The sequence below is a fragment of the Trichechus manatus genome, unplaced genomic scaffold (genome assembly GCF_000243295.1).
Source record: "Trichechus manatus latirostris isolate Lorelei unplaced genomic scaffold, TriManLat1.0 scaffold00122, whole genome shotgun sequence".
Lineage (NCBI taxonomy): Eukaryota > Metazoa > Chordata > Mammalia > Sirenia > Trichechidae > Trichechus > Trichechus manatus.
In genome coordinates this window covers 4,159,377-4,175,633 of record NW_004444058.1, presented here as the reverse complement: position 1 = coordinate 4,175,633, position 16,257 = coordinate 4,159,377, and the positions used below count along the sequence as shown (strand labels likewise).

The 16,257-nt window shown below is 44.7% G+C and overlaps 1 protein-coding gene across 1 annotated transcript in view; it reads left to right on the top strand.

Annotated features, from left to right (window-relative positions):
- Positions 1–16,257, top strand: part of PBX4 (PBX homeobox 4) — a 52,833-nt gene that overhangs the window by 16,176 nt on the left and 20,400 nt on the right. Inside the window, 1 exon segment of the mRNA XM_023738790.1 lies at positions 6,614–6,687. Coding sequence (XP_023594558.1) covers positions 6,614–6,687 — 74 coding nt within the window.

Here is a 16,257-nt window from a genome sequence, read left to right as displayed (position 1 = left end):
ATACTTGGATTTGATGGGCTGTGTCATATATCTTAGGATGCCAGAACTGACCTGCTTCTCTCCCAACAGCCCCCTTCACTGGCTTACTCTATGTAACAGATGACCACACGCTTATTATCTCACAGTTTCCATGGGTCAGGAATCTGGGCACAGGTTAGCCGGGTCCTCTGCTCAGGGTCTCACAAGGGTAGAGTCCAGGTGCAGCCAGGCTGCATTCCTAATCTGGAGATCAGGGTCCTCTCCCAAGCTCACATGGTTGTTGGTAGAATTGCAGCGGTAGGACTGAGGGCCTCGTGTTCTTGTCACCCTGGGCGCTCTCAGCTCCTGGAAGCTGCTTGCAGTTCCTTACCACCACCAGCCCCCTCCCAACACAGCAGTTACTTCTTCAAGACCAGCAGGAGATACTCTTTCTAGCTTCTCAGGCGGAGTCATATGTAAGGTAACATAATCGCGGGAGAGACTGTCCCATCCCCTTTACCATATTCTCTTGCTTAGAAGCCAGTTACAGGCTCTGCCCAAACCCAGGGGGAGGGGATTATACAAGGGCAGGACTTGTGGGGGTCACTTAAGGGTGCGCCCACCACATAAGGTAATTAATCCACTTTGGCAGCACTCTGGACTCTGGTCAGGTCCGCTCTGTGTGGTCATCAGTGGTTTGCAGTCAGCTGCTTGATCACCTCTAGGTCAAGAACATGCTCAAAGCTTAGGCATGTTCTTTTCATAATAAACCACAGAAGCATTCTGTGGAATTACTGTGTGCTCAGTAAAAAGTGCTTTATAAGATGTTTTATAAGCAGACAACAGACATGGTGAAAAACATTCCTAGAATCCACTGTAGGGAAGCAGAACAGCTGACTTCATTCTTTTGCATTTTATTGTTAGAATTAAGTTTACAGTACATAACAAGCTATAACCTGAGTCCACTTTAATTAATGTACTGCTACTTCTATGGAAAGAAAACGTCTAACGTGCTAGGCTGAATTCCCCGTGTGACCAATTACTATGTACAATAGAAGAACAATTAAACGTTTGGGTTTACTGAAGGTCAGATGTCATCTACCACAACATGTTTTCATATTCAGGATTCAGAGACATGGTTCTTAGTCCCACACCTCCAACTCTAGTCTTTGCAAGGCATTCCATGGGGGCACGAGGTGAATTGGGAGATGAGGACGCTCACATAGAAACAGCATAAGGTGATGTGGCAGGTGTTGAGCTTTCCTCATAGCATTTTCACTTTTGATATCTATCATAAAGTTACTGATTTTCAAGCACATTTTCTGAACTTGGCAGCATCTCTTAATAACAAATGCTTGACTTATGTCACTGTGGGGTTTTAAATGTTAAAATAATGGCATAGTACTCCCCAGAATTGTTCACAGAAGTTCTGATACGTGCGCACAGTGTTGTGATTGCAGTTAATCCTCACTTTCTCACTTACCACCAAAGTCCCCCTCTTGGCTGCCTCCTTGGCATTTACACATATGCTAGTGTCTCTTATCTTTACAAATGGACAAACACTGCCTTGAGTCACCCCTTTTTGACTTACCCTTTCTTTTAGCCCCCTGCCTTGTTTCTTTGCTCTCCTTTATGACAAAACTTCAGAGAGTTCGTGGTCACTGCCTCCACTAGCTCTCCACCATCTCTCCCAGCCTTCTCCGTCTGCTGGATCAGCAGTGACCTCCATGTTGCTAAATCCAAGGTCTCTTATTCTGCTTGACCTTTCAGAAGCACTTCTCACAGAGGGTTCCTCCTCATTCTTGAAACAATGTTTTTCTTGGTTCCTCTTCACTGGCAGGTCGTCCCAGTCTCCTTTGTAGGTGACTCCTCTCCTGCTTGATCCCTCAAGTTCATGTTCCTGGGCTGCATCCTGGGCCCCTTCTCTAGCTACATCCTCCTGTGGTGACTTCACGAAGTGTTGCGGCTTTAAATGCCACCTCTACACCAGTGACTCCTTGTTTTTATATTGTATATCTCTGTAGACTCAGCAGGCTAATAAGCACATGAAATACTCCTGGTGTAACGACCAAAACACAACCTTGACTCCCAACCTGCTCCCCCAAACTTGCTCCTCCTAGTTTCCTCATCCATCCAGTTGTTCAGACCCGATTTTACAGTATATGAATTATATCAAAAAGTTATCCTAGAATTTTTTCTTTCCCTAAACCCCACGTCCAGTTTATTAGGATGTCTTGGTGATTCCATCCCTGAAATCAAAGATCTGTCTACTTTTTATGTCTACTGCTGTAGTTCTAAACCAAGCCAGCATCATTTCTGGCCTATTCAAGCTATAGTAGCTTCCAGACTGGTATTCCTGGTTCTACCCTTGCCTTCCTGCAATCCAGTCTCCACAAAGCAGCCACAGTGATCTTTTTAAAATGCAGATAATTAAGGATAGACAACTAGATCAATGGTATAAAATTGAAAGTCCAGAAATAAACCCATACATTTATGGTCAATGGATTTTGACAAGGGTGCCAAGACAATTCAATGGGGAAAGAATAGTCTCTTCAACAAATGGCGCTGGGAGAACTGGATAACCACATGCAAAAGAATGAAATCTGACCGCTACTTCACACCATAAACAAAAATTAATTCACAATGGATCAAAGACCTAAATGTAAAAGCTAATCTGTAACACTCTTAGAAGAAAACATAGATGTAAATCTTGATGACTTTAGGTTAAGCGATGGTTTCTTAGGATACCAAAAACACGAACAGTCAAAGAAAATATAGATAAATTGGGTTTCATCATCATTAAAAACTTGTGCTTCAAAGAAAGTGAAAAGATAGCCCAAAGAATGGGAGAAAATATTTGTAAATCATATCTAATAAGGGTTGAGTATGCAGAAAATATAAAGAACTTGTTTTAGTCATCTAGTGCTGCTGTAACAGAAATACCACAAGTGGATGGCTTTAACAAAGAGAAATTTATTCTCTCACAGTCCAGTAGGCTGCAAGTCCAAATTCAGGGCATCAGCTCCAGGGGAAGGCTTTCTCTGTCGGCTCTGGAGGAAGTTCCTTGAGATGCATCAGTCTTTCCTTGGTCTGGGAGCATTTCAGTGCAGGAACCTCGTGTCCAAAGGACGCACTCTGCTCCCAGCACCACTTTCTTGGTGGTATGAGGTCCCCCTGTCTCTCTGCTGGCTTCTTTCTTGTCTTAAGAGATTGCCTCAAGATACAGTCCAATCTTGTAGATTGAGTCCTGCCTCGATAACACAACTGCCGCCCATCCTCCCTCATTAACATCATAGAGTCAGGATTTACAACATATAGGAAAATCACACAATACCAGGAATCATGGCCCAGCCAAATTGATCCACACATTTTTTGGGGACATAATTCAATCAGTGACAGAACTCTTAAAATCAACAATAAAAGACAATCCAATTAGAAAGTGGGCAAAGGATTTGAATAGACAGTTCTACAAAGAAGATATACAAAGACCTAATAAGCATATGAAAAAAAGTTTAAAATCATTTGCTGTTGTTGTGTGCCATGGAGTCGATTCTGACCATAGTGACCCTATATGACAGAGTAGAACTGCCCCACAGGGTTTCTTTTTTTTTTTTTTTTTTTAATTGTACTTCAGGTGAAGGCTTACAGAACAAATAGTTTCTCATGAAACAGTAGTACACATGTTGTTTTATGACATTGGTTAACAACCCCACAACATATTAACCCTCTAAATTCTCAACCTTTTTTTTGTTTTGTTTTGTTTTTGGTGAAAATACACATAGCCAAAGATACACCGTTTCAAAAATTTCTACATACACAGTTCAGTGACATTGACTACGCTCTTCCAATTGTGCTGTTATTCTCACTTAAGATGAAGGCTTACAGAACAAAATAGTTTCTCATTTAACAGTTACTACAAATGTTGCCCTATGACAATGGTTAACAATCTCACAACACATCAACAATATCCTTACTCAATCTTGTGTTCCCTATCACCAGCTTCCTTGTCCCCTTCTGCCTTCTGGCCCTTGTCAGTGGACTCCTGTACCTCGTTAGTCTCATTTGGTTTTACGGGGCTGTCCACTCCCAGGCAGAACAGTGAACCTCGGAGGTAACTTCACCACTGAGCTAAAAGGGTGCCTGGGGGCCATACTCTCGAGGTTTCTCCAGTCTCCTTTAGGCCAGTAAATCTGGTCTTTTTTTTTTTGTGAGTTAGAATTATGCTCTACATCCTTCTCCAGCTCTGTCCAGAACCCTCCGTTGTGATCCCCATAGGGTTTCTAAGACTGTAATCTTTAGTTTTGGTTAGCACTTGGCTGCTAACCAAAAGGTCAGCTGTTTAAATCCACCAGCTGCTGTAAGGGAGAACAACCCTATAGGGTTGCTATGAGTCAGAATCGACTCAACCTCAGTGGGTTTGGTTTATTTGTTTTGTAATCTTTACCGAAGCAGATTGCCACATCTTTCCCTCACAGAGTGGCTGGTGGGTTCGAAAGGCTGACCTTTCAGTTAGCAGCCGAGCACTTAACCACAGTGCCACCAAGCCTCCTGCATTAGTCATTGCCAGTTGGCCCATTGCTGTTGAGTCGATTCTGACTCACAGTGACCCTATAGGACAGAGTAAAACTGCCCCATAGGATTTCTAAGGAGTGGCTGGTGGATTTGAACTGCCAACCTTTTGGTTAGCGGCTGAGTTCTTCATTAGGGAAATGCAAATCAATACCACAGTGAGATATACCCCTACTAGGTACATACCCGCTAGAATGGCTATTATCAGAAAAACAGAAGTAACAAATGTTAGCAAGGATGTGCACTGCTGTTGGGAATGTAAAATGGTGCAGCTGATGTGGAAAACAGTCTGGCACTTCCTCCAAAAGTTAAACATAGAGCTACCATATGACCCAGCAGTTCCACTCCAAGAGAAATGAAAATATGCACCCACACTAAAGCTTGTACACCAATGTTCATAGCAACATTATTCATAATAGCCCCAAAGTAGAAACAACCCAAGTGTCCATCAACTGATTAATGGATTAACAAAATGTTCATTTATTGTATGATTCCTTTTATATGAAATATCCAGAACAGGCATATCCTTAGAGACAGAAAATAGATCAGTGGTTGTTCCCGGGGTGGAGGAGGGGAATGGGGAATGACTGCTAATAGGCATGGGTTTCTTTTCAGGGTGATGAGAATGTTCTGGAATTAGATAGTGGCAATGTTGCACAACCTTTTGAATATACTAAGTATCATTGATTTTTACACTTTAAAAATGTAAGTTTTACAGTATATGAATTATATCAATTTAAAAAAACACTAAAAAATGCATTTCATGTCACATGACAACCACTGTTTATAAAATTCTTCTTTGCTTCCTATATTAATTTACCATCGATGGCTATAACAAATTATCACAGACTTGGTAGCTTAAAACAACGCAAATTTATTCTCTCACAGCTTATGAGACATGGGTTTCATTGGGCCAAAATCAAGGTGTCGTCAGGGCTGCGTTCCTCCCGGGGGCTCTGGGGAGAATCCATTTCCTTGCCTTTTTCAGCTTCTAGAGGCTGCCTTGGCTCATGGCCTCACCATCTTCAAAGCCAGCAGTGGCAGGTGGAGTCCTTGTGCTGCACCTCTGGTTCTCTGCAGCCGGGAAATGGTCTCCACTTAGAAGGACTTGTGAGATTAGATTGGGCTCACCTGGATGGTCCAGGATAATCTCTCTCTCAAGGTCCTTAACCTTGATGATGTCCTCAGTCCACTTTGCCTTGTAAGGCAACATATTCACAGAACGCAAGGAATAGGACATGGAGATCTGTGGGGGCTGTTACTCTGCCAACCTCAATTCTCATCACATGCAAACAAAAGCCAAGTCCTTCTGTGTCACAGGCTCCTACTTGCCTCTCTAACTTCACCTCAGCTTCTCCCCTGGCCCCTTAGACTACAGCCACGCTGGTCTTAAACAGCAAGTGTGTTCTCCCTCAGGCCTTTGCACTTGTTTTCTCTGCCTAAATTATGCTCTCGTCAGCTCTCTGCCTGGCTGACTTCTCCATGTCATTCCAGTCTTCTCTTTAATGTCACCTCAGAGACGTGCAAACTCCAATAAGCCTTCCAGCCATTACTCTGATGTGACCTCAGTTTAATTCACTGCAAAGCGCATGCCACACCGGAAGGTTTCCTCGTGTGCATACATACATGTGCGTGTGCGTGCGGTCTTCTGCATGGGTAGGAACTGTGTCTGCCTGTGAACAGCTGTATATCCTGTGACCCAAGAGTGGTGAGACATGACTGGGAAAAGGCAACTCAGGTTTCTACTTGTGCACCAATGGACGCTGCGGGCAGTTGTGGAAACTTGACTTTCAATCATTTGACCTTGGAATTCCAGTTGTTCTTGATGAGTGATTTGCATTACTTCAGTTTGCACTGATTGCATTATTTAAACATGTACATGTGAAAGGAAATGGTTTGAATATTCTTATATGCTGTATTTTAAATTTGCACAAATCAGTTTCATATGAAATGCTATGTTCTGTATCTCCATAAGAGGGGTTTTCAGAGTCAGAACTTGCAGGCTGGGCTTGGTTTTATTTCTCAATACTGAGAGTCTTCACTTATGGACAAGATGACCTCTCTCTTTCTGTCACCTCTCTTGCAGAAAGCATGCTCTGAATTGCCATCGGATGAAGTCTGCTCTCTTTAGTGTGCTCTGTGAGATCAAGGAAAAGACAGGTAGGCCATCGGGAAAGACCCTGTGGGTCCTGGGACACATGACCAAACACTCCTCATGTGCTCGTGGGGTGTTTTGCTCATCCCATCTCTGGCAGTGAAAGGTTCATTTCTGTCTTGTCAGTGTTTATAACTGGAGAAATACTCTTTGAAATAAGTAGCAAATGGGTGTGTTCTAGGCACAAGACCTAAGAGTTGCTGTGGCATTCAGTTGCTTTGGAAAAGGAAAAGATCACATAATTAGAAAAGTGGAGTAATCACAATTTGGTTCTTGTTTGATTTAAGCATCCAAAGTAATCATCCTGGATTTAAAAAAAAAAAAAAAATTTAGTAGTATTTTATTGAGTTTTTGGTAAAAGTTTACACAGCATGTTATGTTCCCATTTGACAGTTTCCACACAAATTGTTCAGTGACATTAGTTACATTTATCACAATCTGTCAACATTCTCTTTTTTTTTGAACAGTTTCTGCATGTACATTTTAATGACATTGATTACATTCTTCGAGTTGTGCAGCCATTCTCAAGTCTTCTTTTATGACTTGTTCCCCCTCATTAACATAAACTCACTGCCCCCTAAGGTTCCTATCTAATCTTTCAAGTTGCTGTTGTCTAAAAATATTTTTTATTTTGAATTAATTTTAGACTTACAGATAAGTTGAAGAAAGTAGAGTTCCAGTGTACCCTTCCCCTAGCATTCTCTAATGTGTTAACACCTTAATAACCACAGTGCCATGATCAAAACCAGAAAATTAGCATTGGTACCTTGCTATTTAACTGAACTCCAGCCCATATTTGGGGTTCACCAGTTTCCTCCCAGTGGCGGTCTCTGGTCCAGGGTCCCATTTGGAGTTCTACATGCATTTAGTCTCCGTGTCTCCTTAGTCTCCTGTGATGTGCAACAGTTCCTCAGTCTTTCCTCATCTTCTACAGTCTTGACACTGTTGACAAGAACTGCCCAGTCGTGTAGAACGTCCCTCAGTGTTGTTTGTCTAATGTTTCCTTGTGACTAGACTGCAGCGGTGTGTCTTGGCGGGAATCCCCCACGCATGACATTGTGTCCTTCTCATGCTCGTGTTGGGGCACATACTGTTTTAGCTCCTACTGCTGATGGTGGTACCTTGTGTGATGACTAAGATTGTGTGTCAGCTTAGCTGGGCCATGATTCTCAGTGTTTTGGCCGTTGTATAGTGTTGTGATCACTTCCCTGTTGAGAGTTGACACGCGATCATCCCCACGATGGGATCTGCTGTGGTACTGGTGGGGGCAGGACCTGTGGCGGCTCACCGCCCCCCTCAGCCTTCATCTTTCCGCCCTCTGCCACCTAGCTCTTCCTGCTTGCCTTGCTGGGGCTTTTGCTTGTTCTGGATCCTGCAACTGGCTCCTGTTCCTCTGACCTCCAGTTCTTGGGACTTGAGCTGGCAGCTTGCCTGTGGTCTTGCCTGCCAATCTTGAGACTCCTCGATCTTCACAGTCTGTGAGCAACAGCCCTGATCTCTGGCCTGCTTATCTTGGGTTTGCCACCCCCTGCAGCTATGTGAGTCAGGAGAAGCCTGCAACAGCCTTGCTTTCTGGTCTGCCAATCTTGAGTTCACCAGCCCCTCCAGCTACGTGAGTCAGGAGAAGCCTTTTTCCTGCCCCATGGAACCATGTGAGCCATTTCCTTGATATAAATATATATCTCTCTATATGTATTTATACACTTTACTGGTTTTGCATCTCTAGAGAACCCAGCCTAAGACATTTGGTACCGAGAGTGGTTCTAGAGAAACAAAATTGTAAGGATGAATTTTCTAAATTGATTCTCAGGTCTGGTTAGTCTTAAAGATGTTGATGACCTTGCTTCCAGCAGTAAAGAGGGCACTGCTAATCCATGGTATGAGGTTGCGATACAAATACGCAAAATATCACCACCAATAGATCAGGCATTGGTGAAAGATGAGGCTCTGGTGATTGCATAGATGATATATTTCTACAATTTTGTCATAATGAGAAGTGTAAAGAAGCTGGTTGTTGATCCTACTTTCGCTAGACAGACTGGTGAAAGAAAGAGATGATGAGCTCAGGGCTTCAGAGTCAAAGCTCAATCACTGCATAAATGACTTCAAAGTTTCCATCCCCTTGTGCCTTGAAAGAAAGCCTTATTTCTTGTAGTAACAGAGCTGGTATTGCTGAAAACCAAACCCAAAGTCTTATTGTAAGAGTAGCTGAATTACAATGCCAACTCAACTGCCAGCCTTGAGATGTATCTAAAGTTAAAGTGAGGGTATTGATTAGGAAGAATTGGGATCCTGAAACCTGGGATGGGGACATATGGGAAGATAATCAGGAAGCTGGAGACACTGAGCCCCTAAATTCCATTGAATCACTCCTGCCAACAGAACTATTAGCCCCTCTACTCCCATCTAATGAGATTAACACAGCTGCATCTAAAACATGTTTGTCTGAGTCATTGCCTGGGACATCGCCTGAGGCAGATGCTTTACAAGACAATGCTGAATGTTCTCAAAACATTTCCTCACCAATTTTGTTTCTAGATCTATAGCTAGACTTAAGTCCCAGCGAGCCCCAAAAGGTGAAGTACAGAGTGACCCAGGAGGAGGTACACTACACTCCAAAAGAACTGCTTGACTTTTCTAATATGTACAAACAGAAACCTGAGGAATATGTGTGGGAATGGTTATTAAGGGTGTGGGATAATGGTGCAAGGAACATAAAGATGGATCAGTCTGAGTTTATTGATACGGGCTCACTAAGCACAGATTCTTCATTCAGTGTTTCAGCTCGAGAAGTTAGGAAAGGATCTAATAGTTTATTTGGTTGGGTCACTGAAGCATGGATTACACAGAGGCCTACACTAAATCAAGCTGAAGTACCAGACCTGCCTTGGTATACTGTAGAAGAAGTTATCCAAAGGCTTAGGGAAATTGGCATGCTAGAGTAGATTTATCAGGTAAGACCCACAGACCCACACATGGAGTGCCCAGGGGACACACCTTTCACCACAACGGTGAGGAACAAATTTGTGAAGGGAGCCCCAGCGTCCTTGAAGACTGCTGTGATTGCTAGTTTATGTAAGTCAGATTTGACAGTGGGAACTGCCCTAACTGAATTAAGACACCTAACTACAATAGGGCTGATTGGAGTCCATAATAGTGGGGGCCAAGTGGTGGCACTCAATCAACAAAGACAAGGTGGGCATGGTTACCATAATGGATAGCAGAGTCAAGCAGTAATCAGAATAGTCTGACTCATATGGACTTAGGGTGTTGGCTACTTAGTCATGGTATCCCTGGGAGTGAAATAGATAGGAAATCTAATAAATATTTACTTGATCTGTACAAGCAGATGAATTCTAGATCAAGTGAACAGCAGCCTAACTTGAATTGCCAGAAGAGAGAGTCATGACCTCTCAGTCAATTCCCAGACTTGAGCAAGTTTATAGATCCGCAACCCCTTGAATGAAGGGAAGGCCACGTCACCTTGAAGAAGGACTCCAATACACTGCCAAAAATGTATACTGTTAATCTTTCTCCCAGCCTTTCCCAAAGGGATCTACAGCCTTTTACAAGAGGGACTGTTCACTGGGGAAAAGGAAATAATCAGACTTTTCAGGGATTATTGGATGCTGGCTCTGAACTGACACTAATTTCAGGAGACCCAAAACATCACTGTGGCTCACCAGTCAGAGTAGGGGCATATGGAGGTCAGGTTATTAATGGAGTCTTAGCTAATGTCAGTCTCACAGTAGGTCCAGTGGATCCCCAAATTCATCTGTAGTGATTTCCCCAGTTCCAAAATGCATAATTGGAATAGATATACTCAGCAGCTGGCAGAACTCCCACATTGGATCCCTGACAAATGGAGTGAGGGCTATTATGGTAGGAAAAGCCAAGTGGAAGCCATTAGAACTGCCCCTACCTAGGAAAATAGTAAATCAAAAGCAATACTACATTCCTGGAGGGATTGCAGAGATTACTGCCACCATTAAGGACTTGAAGGATGCAGGGGTGGTGATTCCCACCACATCCCCATTCAACTCGCCTATTTGGCCTGTGTGAAAAACAGCTGGATCTTGGAGAATGACAGTGGATTATCAAAAACTTAACCAGGTGATGACTCCAATTCCAGCTGCTGTTCCAGATGTAGTCTCATTGCTTGAGCAATTTAATACATCTCCTGGAACCTGGTATGCAGCTATTGATCTGGCTAATGCCTTTTTCTCTGTACCTATTTCAAAGGACCATCAGAAGCAGTTTGCCTTTAGCTGGCAAGGCAAGCAATACACCTTCAGTTGCTTACCTCAGGGCTACATCAACTCTCCAGCCCTATGTCATAATTTAGTCCTCAGGGACCTTGATTGCCTTTCCCTTCCACAAGACGTCACACTGGTCCATTACATTGATGACATGCTGATTGGGCCTAGTAAGGAAGAAGTGTCAATGACTCTGGACTTGTTGGTAAAACATTTGCGTGCTAGAGGATGGGAAATTAATTCCACAAAAATTCAGACACCTTCCACCTCAGTGAAATTTCTACGGGTCCAGTGGTGTGGGGCATGTCAATATATTCCTTCTAAAGTGAAGGAAAAGTTATTTTATCTGGCTTCTCCCACAACTAAAAAGGAGGCACAACCCATTCCTCCTTAAACTTTCAATTGGTTTACTTATTTTGTGTCAGTATGAATTCATAGGAGCCTTAACGGAGTCTTAGCTCATGTCAGTCTCACAGTAGGTCCAGTGGGTCTGTGAATCCATCTATAGTGATTTACCCAGTTCCAGAACGCGTCGTTGGAATATATACTCAGCAGTTACATTCAGCAGCTGGCAGAACTCCCACACTGGATCCCTGACAAATGGAGTAAGAGCTATTATGGTAGGAAAGCCACGTGGAAGCCATTAGAACTCGTGCAGTGGTTAAGAGCAACGGCTGCTAATCAAAAGGTCAGCAGTTTGAGTCCACCAGCCGCTCCTTGGAAACTCTATGGGGCAGTTGTGCTCTATAGAGTCACTATAGGGTCACTATGAGTTGGAATTGACTTGACAGAGCAATGGGTATGAATTCATAGAGAACTGTTGTAACACAGTCTGTTGCTCAAATTGTCCCAGATTTGGCCAGTGGGGGCCCATTTAAGCTGGCCTTGTGTCCTTCGGACATACCTCCAGTACTGTTTGAGCACTTCTATACTTGCTGCAACAACATGTTCCAGCCCTTTCTCCAAGGAGTCTGGTTCCATGTAGTTGAATGGTGTTGAGAGAGAAGTTAGGATCCTGGCCCTCAGTGTGCTCACTGCAGCTGGAGTGTTGCTGCCCCCAGGTACTCTCAAGGAACCGTGAGCTAAGGAGTATGTGTGGGTGTATACACACGTGTGTGTGCACACATGCACAGAGACTTACACACATGTATACACACATGCGTATTTCTCTGTATCTGTATAGATTGAAAACCTTGAGTGCATTCCAATATCTTTAATTCTAGTCCAACACCACAGGGCCGGTTCTCTTTTCGTGCACCGTATTGCTGGGTATTTAATGGGACGCTGGCTTACACCCCTGAGCAAGACTTGTCCATGTGGCAGCACCAGCTCCTCTGCAGGGTCCCACACCTGGGGGTGACTGTGTATAGCCCAGCTCTGGAGCTTCTAGGCCTTTCCTCATGGTTCCCATTGTTACTGAGCAGTTGAAATTAGAGCAATTTCTTTGGATGCAAAATAAAATTGTTTATTGTAGACAGAAACAGTCCGCCAATGCTGCGTCTCTTAGCGGTGGCTCTTAAAAACATTTGCAAATCCTACTAGGGAGAATGGAACTCATTCCCAAACATGTTTCCTGGCTGCATTTTGTATTGCAGCATTTTTCTGGCTCTTGCTTTGCCCTCTTGCTGTGCGTGAGAAAAACTGCACAGGAAGCCGAGCCTCTAAGCAGGCCAGAGGGGAATGCAGGTTCATTACAGGCCTACAGAGCTGCAGGTCACGAGCATGCAAATATATTGAAATGAATTAATTTGCATATCGAGTTAAAGTTTTAGCACCCGAGGTTGTGATGCGTTTTAATTAAAGATTAGTTAGAAGTGATGGGAATTTCACTTGCATAGTGTGATAATTCCTCAGTTTGATGAACATCCAGCGTGTGTGACAGCCGCTGGTGTTTGTTAAAGGCAGGGATGTCACTAGGGTTGGTGTCACCCAGTGTGGTAACTCATGGTGCCACACCTCCCTATGAACCTCCTCCTGTACCAGACCATAAAGAATCCTTAGTAATGTTTTTTGTACTAATGTTACCTGTAAATCGTAATTCCGTTATATCACTCCTTCTTTTCCTTTAATTACTACTTCATTCTCAAAAAAGTTATGGTATAGGTTCACAAATACTAATTACCACAATACTGTAGCTAAAACACCAGAAAATTTGACAGACTTAGTGACTATAAAAACATTGGCAGCAACAAAAACAACAGCAAATGCTTATAGCACGTGCAGATGACACCATGTGATTTGAAGCATCGTCGTAATTGGGTAATAATGACAGCTCTGACTGGAGCGCATTAAAAGGTTCAAAACTAAAAACGTAGAGTTTTAGCCTTGTAGGTATTATTGATACAGGCTTACAAAAAATGTTTTTGTTGTTGTAACTAACTACAGGGATGTTTTTATAAAAAATAATAAATTTCTGCTGAAACACTGCACAGAAATTTTATAGACAGTCATTTTGGTGTCATCCACTCTGACAGTGTCACCTAGTGTGGTCCACAACCCCTGCACTCCCCAAGTGACGCTGCTGGTTAAAGGGTTATTCTTTTAAAAGCCATGTGGGACTGAGAAAGTTCAGTGACTTAAACAAGGATTTATCTATAATCTGGCGTCAGTGAGCAAACCTGTGGGACCTTGCCCTCAAAGGTAATGCAGGCAGTTCTCAGCACAAGCAGGTTGTGTCCCAAAGTCCACTCATTACAGAGTTGTTAGATACTCAGTGCCCACTGCCCCAGGGAAACAACAATAGAAGATGGTGCTCGATTAAAATACCAATGCTTAGTGCCCACCCCCCCGAGGGATCAGTTTTAGGGTGGCAGAGGGGACAGGGGGAAGCTGAATTTGGGGAAGTTCCAGCATCATCTCCAGCATCATCGATGTGGGGGGACTCCCTGGGTTACTGCGGCACTGCAGGGGCGTCCTCAGCCTGCAGGTGGGCCTCGCCCTCCCTATTCCATGCATGCAGTGGGGCTGGTCTTCTCTGTGGCTTGCGATTTGGTAGTGAGGTCGCTGAACAGCGAGTGGGTGGCTTCCCCTCCTCCAGCTCTCGAAAGCAGTTTCTGGGGCACCGGTGGGAGCTCTTCCTGTGGTGTAGCAGAGCGTGTCTGTAAATGGCCTGGTGACTTTTCAGGGAAAGATTATTTAAAGCAAGCTTCTATTTTGTGAGCCCAGGCACATTGTAGGTGCTGGGGCTTTCACAGGGAGCAAGACCATGGGAGTCCCGAAGGAGCAGGGTCATCCCAGACTGGGCAGCTGCTCTGGAGAACATGGAGGCATTTGCATGGGGCTGCTGGGCTCTTGAGGTCGGTTGGGGGTGGGGGGAGGGCAGCCTCTGAGGAGCGCTGGGGCCTCCTGGCCAATGAGCCATCGCTACTTCTTGTTGGGGAAGAGCATCCCCAGCAAAGGACTCGTCAGTGCCTTCCAGGTCCCGGAGGCAGGAGTAAACTTGGTGTTCACAGACCTGTGGAAGCTGGTAGGGCTGGGCTGGAGGCAGGGTTTCACATACGGCAGTGGAGACGCCAGACAGACCTGAAGGACCTGGTAGGATCTGCGCACTTCAGAGAATGGGGCTGCCTTTGAGTCATCCTCACTCCTCACCCCCCACCCTTCACCCCACACTGCTCACCCCTACCCTTTACCCCTCACCCCTCACCCCCATGCTTAGCATGTCCAGGCTTCTTGTATTTCCTGCTGATGCCACATGCTGTATACTCCTACTGTCCCTGGTCCCCCCTGACACACACATACACACACACAGTGCTACTCCCTTCCCAGCCTCATCCCCTGCCCTTCTTCCTCCTGCCGTGGGCACTTGGGCTGCTCACAGTCCCCTTGCTTATCCCCCTGCTTTTGCGGGTGGCCATAGCCTTCCTGGAAGCTGGAGGTCTTTTCTTTCTTAGCAATTGGGGTGTGGGTGCAGAAGGCTGTGTACTACCTACCTTTCCCTTCCCTGCCCTCCACCATCAGATGCACTGTCTAGGCAGGAAATGCCCTCACAGAACGTGGCGGTGGTTCTGAGGTTAGCACCTGGCCAGAACTCCAGTGGAATTGACTTTGGTTCTTTGACTAAAGAGAAGTTGGTGGTGGTGAAAGTTGAGTGCAGGTTCTGAGAATCTAGGCAGGAAGTTTCAGCCTGAGCAAAGTTACAGTGGGACACTGGGTCCATCCCTGCCAGCTGTGCCCATTAGGGAAGAAAAATATAAATGACTTGGGGTATGTTCCATATTGTTTCTTGTGAAAAAAGTGATGTGTCGATAGTCACACAGTTATTTTATTTCACTGTTTGGCTTGCAGAGGTTTTTATCACTCTCAGTAGGTTGGGAACGGAAGACAGACTGCACAGTTTGAGGAGTTGCCTTCATTCTAGAAATCATCTCCCATCTAAGTGGCTCCAACAGACAGACCAACCAACACGGTCCCGGAGCTGAGCTCTGTGTCCCCGGAGCCTCCTCCCCACCAGCCAAGGGCCCTGGGGAGTGGAGGAGTCAACTCAAGATGAGTGTGTGTATAATTAGTGAATAACCTAATGATTCCAATTAGGTAGCAGTGCAGTGGGGTGGGGGGCAAGGAGGCAGTGCTGGAGCAAAGTTAGATGGGAGGGACAGTTTGACAGAGGACAGACAGGTGGAAGAGCTGTGTTCCTAGCAGCCACCGTGCAGTTTGTGACAATAGCAGTGACCAGGCATGGGGCTTTTCCTGTGGACTTTTATTTTATTTTTGCTCACACACATACGTGCTGCACACATTGACAACCTTAGAGAAATAACCTGGGCATGTGCTCGCCTCTCATCAAGACTGTGGTTAAACCCTCCTGGGCAGGTGTTGTCGCCCCTTCTTCCTGACGTCGGATCATGCACAGTTGCACACAGAGCAGTAGGTTGTGCACGTCCTGGAAATGCATCTCTGTATGCAGGTGTTAAAATTCCTGAAGGATCCTCAGGGGACATCTAGCTCAATCGACATAACATAGTTTATAAAGAAACTGTTCTACATCCTACTTTGGTGAGTAGTGTCTGGGGTCTTGAAAGCTTGTGAGCGGCCATCTAAGATACTTCTACTGGTCCCACCCCGTCTGGAGCAGTGGAGAATGAAGAAAAGCAAAGACACAAGAGAAAGATTAGTCCAAAGAACTAATGGACCACAACTACCACAGCCTCCACCAGACTGAGTCCAGCACAACCAGATGGGGCCTGGCTACCACCACCGACTGCTCTGACAGGGATCACAACACAGGGTCCCGGACAGAGCTGGAGAAAAATGTAGAACAAAATTCTAACTCACAAAAAAGACCAGACTTACTGGCTTTACTGAGACTGGAGAAACCCC